Source organism: Gracilinanus agilis, chromosome 6 (assembly GCF_016433145.1).
Source record: "Gracilinanus agilis isolate LMUSP501 chromosome 6, AgileGrace, whole genome shotgun sequence".
In the NCBI taxonomy this organism is placed as follows: Eukaryota; Metazoa; Chordata; class Mammalia; order Didelphimorphia; family Didelphidae; genus Gracilinanus; species Gracilinanus agilis.
The window spans coordinates 172,669,487-172,675,486 of NC_058135.1; the positions used below are offsets into that span (position 1 = coordinate 172,669,487).

At 37.0% G+C, this 6,000-nt stretch overlaps 1 protein-coding gene across 1 annotated transcript in view; it reads right to left on the reverse strand.

The window, feature by feature from the left end:
• The window catches only part of GRXCR1 (glutaredoxin and cysteine rich domain containing 1), a 45,972-nt gene extending 40,354 nt beyond the window's left edge, over nucleotides 1-5,618 (reverse strand). The window contains exon 1 of the mRNA XM_044681739.1: nucleotides 5,508-5,618. Coding sequence (XP_044537674.1) covers nucleotides 5,508-5,618 — 111 coding nt within the window. The remainder of the gene's footprint in view (nucleotides 1-5,507) is intronic.
• Between the last annotated feature and the right edge of the window lie 382 nt (nucleotides 5,619-6,000).

Here is a 6,000-nt window from a genome sequence, read left to right on the forward strand (position 1 = left end):
ACAAACAATCAAATCTAGGTTGTTCATGTATATGAACACAAAACATATTTCTATATTATTCATTTTTATAAGTGAATAATCATATAAAACCAAGACCCCAAAACATATATGCAAATAAACAAGTGGGAAATCATATGTTTTCATCTGGATTTCTACTTCAACAGTTCTTTTCTCTGGAAGTGGATAACATTCTTTTTCCAAAGTCCCTCAGAATTGTTCTAGATGCTTGTATTGCTGTTAGGAGAAAGTCAATCACATTTGATCATCCCACAGTGTTTCAGTTACTGTGTATAATGTTCTCCTGGTTCTGCTTATTTTACTCTTCATCAGTTCACATAGGTCTTCCCAACTCTTTCTGAAATCTTCCCTGTTCATCATTCCTTATTGCACAATAATATTCCATCACCATCATATACACAATTTATTCAGCCTTCATTTTCCAATTCTTGGCCACTGCAAAAAGAGCAGCTATAAATATTTTTGTACAAACAGGTCCTTTCCCATTGATATCTGTGTGTTTTTAAGCCTATACTCTCAACTCACCTACATTCCTAGAATCAAGAAGATGAGTCTTCCTGAGTTCAAATCTGGCCTCAGACACTAACTAGCTGTGTGGCTCTAGGCAAGTCACTTAACCTTGTTTGTCTCAGTTTCCTCATCTGTAAAATGAGCTGGAGAAGCAAATGGCAAACCACTCTAGGATCTTTGCCAAGAAAACCCCAAATGGGGTCACGAAGAGTCAGACATGACTGAAAAATGACTGAATAAGAACTAAAAGACTGCTGAACAGGAAGCCAGCACAACCATAACAGAAGTAGGGATAATATATCTTTATTGCATATAATTTTCTAGCTATATCTAAATACTCCTCTTTTTGTTAACTTTTAGATCCACTAAGAGTATCTCATTTTATTAAAGTTCTGAATATGAAACAACATCTCAGCTTTAGTCAGGACTAGTCTAAGACAAAGGGTCTGGACATTAAGTGGTCTCTGAGGTCCCTTTCTCTTTTATATCAATGATATTAGGACCCTCAAAATAAGGAAGAGTTTCAAACAAATAGTTGGAACAGATATCCAAGGATCAATGGCTATATCTATCACTTCCCAGTCAAATGAATAAGGTCTGACACTCTAAGGAAAGGGGGCAAAATCAAAGTAGGTTCATAGAAGGAATTTATTGCTAGAAATAGCATGAATATATCAGGAGATAATATAAAAACCTATTTAATTCTAGCAGGACCCAGGACATTTAAAAAAAAATTCTTCCATCCCTCTGTCAATCCCACTTAACCAAGGCTACTACTAGAATGAGAACTCTCTACTTGAAAACAGATTACAACCCACCTATAATTTAATCTCAGAGAATAGCCTGAGTCTTCTAGAGGTTAAGCGACTTATCCATGGTCACATAGTTAATATCAGAAGTGGCATATAAACCCATGACTTCCTGTCTTAGAATGACAAGTTATCCACTATAGAATACTTAAGGCAAAATAAGAGGAATACAGGCTGGATGACCTCTGAGGTCCATTCCAGCTCAAACATCTGTCACATTGGCTCTGCGTTGTCTAAATCATGTAACTAAATTAATTACCAGACAGTTATGAAAGGAAACACTCATGAACGTATAAAAAACATCTAGTTTTCCTTCCTTTTTGCTATGTATTATTGCTATTTGTAACATTTACACATATCAACAGGTCTTAAAACAAAATATTTAATTCAACCAAGTGGTTAATTGCTATGTGGGCTGTCCCCTGGCATTAACAAGTTGTTTAACTGAATTAAACTCCAAGGTTGCTTTGTTTGCCCTGGATTGTGTATATAGAGACACAGTATTTGATTTCAGTGGGTGACATTTTCATTAGAGTCCACAGAGTCGTGAAGAGAGACTAGCTTTGTGTTACATTATTATTCCTGAGGCACTTCTGACCTTTTCACAGTAGGAAACAGTATTAAATCACCATGGAATGAGATGTTAATAGATCATAGGATCATGGATTGAGAAAGTGAGGGGACCTTAAAGGTTTTTGTGTCTGAAGTGATCCCCACCGATTTTACAGAGGAGGAACCTGAGACAGAGAAGGGTGGCAAGGAATACTAAAGTTCACACAATTAGTGGGTGTTTAAAGATTTGAACTTGGGTCCTTCTGACTCTAAATGCAGTAGTCTTTATATGATGCCACACTATGCCTTGTAAATTTTCAGTGGAATAGAAGTGAAGTTACACAAGCTTTAAGTGATTTCCCTGAGATCAAAAGGTGACTAATTATGATGAAAAAATTATGAAGATGAAAAATTTCACATTTATATAGCCCTTTTTGGTTTTCCAAGTGCTTCTCTATATATTTTCTCATTTGGTCCTAATAAGAACTTTGTGCAGGGTAGGCATCGTTAGCTCCATTCTACAAGAAGAAAGCAACAAAAGCTTAGAAACCTTAAGAGACATTGAATCATATAATTGTATATTTAGAGTTGGAAAAGACTTCAAATGTCATCTAGTCCAAACCTTTCATTTTACATATGTGAAAAATTGCCCAATGTAATCTAAGCAATTGGAGCTACAGCCAAGTCAATCCAAGCCAAACTGGTCATTAGAGAGGGGCAACTGAGGTTCTGTCCCAGGATAGCAACATCCAATGACTTTTTTCCTCCATTAATCCTGCACCCATGGAAAGAGAGAGGAGTACAAACTCCAGATCGCCATCAGGAGGCTTATCTGTTAGGAAATAGATGAGGAGGCGGCCCAATAAAGGAATGATGCCCCTCCAATGAAAGTCTGGCACCAAACAGAGAAGAAATGCAGCTTCCAGACAACTTAAGTGTTGCAGAATAGATCTCCTGATCTTGGTCCACACAAGGAGGTGGCATGCTCTTCAGGGCCATCAAACCCTTAGGGAAGGGGTACAGTGACATTCTTCAGAATCATGTTCAATCCAAGAACAAAGAGAGCCCAGAAACATGGAGTCCTGGGACAAGGACTCCCTAGAAGCAGGGCTCTGAAATGGAGGTGTCAAACACCCAAGGCCACATGTGGCTCAATGCTCTAGCACATGCCAAACCTGAATAAAATGGACCTGGGAAATAGATAACAAAATAAACTTTAGATTCAATAAAACTTAGAAATTATTGATGTGTGGTTTTTCCTTGTGGATTGGAGGGATATTTCTGTATAATTTAGAAGCCTTCATTTCTATTTGAATTTAAAAACACTGTCCTGGACAACCTTCTCTACTCTGTACCTGAATTAATCCTGGGGAAGGTACATACTCCCTAATTAGGGTACTCACCTGAAGCCTTCTAATATTAAGTCCAATATTAGACTACATTTCTCTCTGAGTCTATTCATAGAGCTGAGTCATACTTCTGAGATGCTCTGGATAACAAAGAAAGGACTAGAGGGACTTTCTTGTTCTTTATGTCAGCACTCACTTGAGTTTAAAAGGGAAAAATAGAATCCGTGATATGTAAATCCATTTTTAATGCCAAGAATTTACAACGTGATAGTTAATACTACTAAGAAAACATATTTTTATGAATGTGTTGGTCACTCACACATACAAATGCTGACAGGAAAGAAGAACCATCGGTCATCTATCCAAATCACAAACCAAAGCAAATAACCATTACAAATTGCTATTAAGTACACTACAAACAAAATTAACACATCAGAAAGTCTCCAGATTATGAATATAGAATCCAAATAGTCAGAGAATGCCAAATGTTAGAAGAATGAAAGAGAAGCCAAATAATAGAAGACTGTATCTAATGTAAGAAGAGAAAATGATGTACAAATCTTCCCAGTTTTAGCTTTCTTGTCCTCAAATCACGCAATATTTTTCTTAATCCATGTCTTAATTTTAAAACAATTTAAGTGATCAATCAAGACATTCTAGTTACAGTCAAAGCGTTGTCTTAAATTCTCCAAAGACCCTAGAACCTCCTGGCCCAATGACTTATAAGCAGTTTGGGGAAGTTCATTATTCAGCTCCTCCCTTGAAGATATCTTTAATTGGTGTAAGGATGGATTTCTCTATCTCCCTTCTAGCAAACATTCATTGACTGACTTTTTTATTATTGCATTGGTAAGTAACTAATTAGGAGTGGTCCATCAAATCTTCAGCACTCCCCACACTGAGAAATGGAGAGGTGATATTCCTCACATATGCTGGAAAAGAATCAGATTCTTTTACCTTTAAGTTTGGTTTTGTGAAAGGGACACATTCCTTGAACTTCCTAAGAACAAAGAGTTTGTAAAAATGTATAGGCTGAATGGAGCCAGTCCATTCTCCCTAATGAACTCCATAAGGAACTATTTTAGACCTTTATAATCTAAAGCCCTGATATAAAAATAATACAATATATGAAAATAAATTTTCATATTACATTGGAAGTCCATTGCACTAGCCTAACTATGAGATAAGTTAATTGGCTATGATGGAGAACTTACTAAACAGGGAGGGAGTCAGGAGAGTCAAGGTTTAATTCTGATTATATCACCATTAAAGTCACATGGTTAGGTGAAATTTAAATTGCATTTCAAGGTTTGCAAAGTACTTAACACCTAACAACTTTTGAAGTTGGTAATACACAAATTATATTTTCATTTTATGGATGAAGGAACAAAATCATTAAGAGGTAATGAGTTCCCAAGGTTTCCCAAGTGTCAGTGCCATGATCTAAAGTTAGATGTAGTTGTACGACCCTAGAAAAGTCACTTAACTTCATTTGCTTCAGTTCCTCATCTATAAAATGAGCTGGAGAAGAAAATGGCAAATCTCTCCAGTATCTGTGGCAAGAAAACTCCAAATGGGTTTCCAAAGAATTGGACATGACTTAAAGGACTAAAAATCAGCTCTTGATTCCAACACCACCATGTTGGCTTTCTTCAGCTATGCCCAAAGTGATAGAGCTCAGAGTATGAAAAATGAAGAAAAGGGGTGATCAGTTTCAGGAATTAGTAGAAAGATCACTGAACTTTCATGACTGAAATTGGACTCGTGGGATCTGAATTTAAATCCTAGCTCTGGGCCTTCAGTTCCCACATCTGTAAAACGAGAGGATTATAATACATTGCCTCTACTCTACAGTTCCTTCCAGTTCTAACTCTATGATCCTATGATCTTTGGCAGAATACTTTCAGTATAGTGTTAAGGATAAAAGTCAGATTGCCAGAGGACTGAGGAAATAGTAGGTAGTAAAGAAGTGAAGGCATCAGATAGAGACATTTCCAAGTTTATTAATGAAAGAGAGAAGAGTGATGGGGAAAACTGGGTAGAATAAAAGGATATGCAGAATATGGGAATATAAGACAAGGGAGTAAAATTTGAAGATTAAAAATAAGCTATAAGTCTTCGATACCTTCAGAGGTGTCAATCAGTTTAAACACTGAAGACTTTGCCTATTATGATATATATGGAAAGGAAATAAGGAGCTCCAGGCCTGTTGGATGAGAGATAGAAGCAGAAATGAAGACATGGACATTGGTAAGACAGACTCTCAGGCCTTTGTCCAAGAGAAGGCAGAAACTTTGGAATTGTGGACCAATAATACAGTGACATCATTGCTGGTAAGACCAAGTTCCAGCCATTCTTCTTGCTTGGGCTCCTCAGACATAGTGCTCTAAGTCATGGGGACTATATAGATCAGTTGGTTGCTTGAGCTGGGGAAGAAGAAGAGTGAAGGGAAGGGAAATGTTGTCTTACTGGAAAATGTGGTTATTGTTCAGATGTTTCAGTCATATCCACCTCTAAATGATCCTATTTGCAGTTTTCAAAGCAAAGATACTGGAATGATTTGACACATTCTATTCCAACTTATTTTACAGATGAGGAAATCGAAGCAAACAGGATTAAGTGATTTGCTCAGAATCACACAGCAAGTAAGATTTTGAGGCTGGATTGAACACAGGAAGACGAGTCTTCCTGATTTCAGGGCTGGCACTTTAACCACTGAGCCAATTATCTGCCCCTTCCTGGAAAGCATAATATTTTAATTC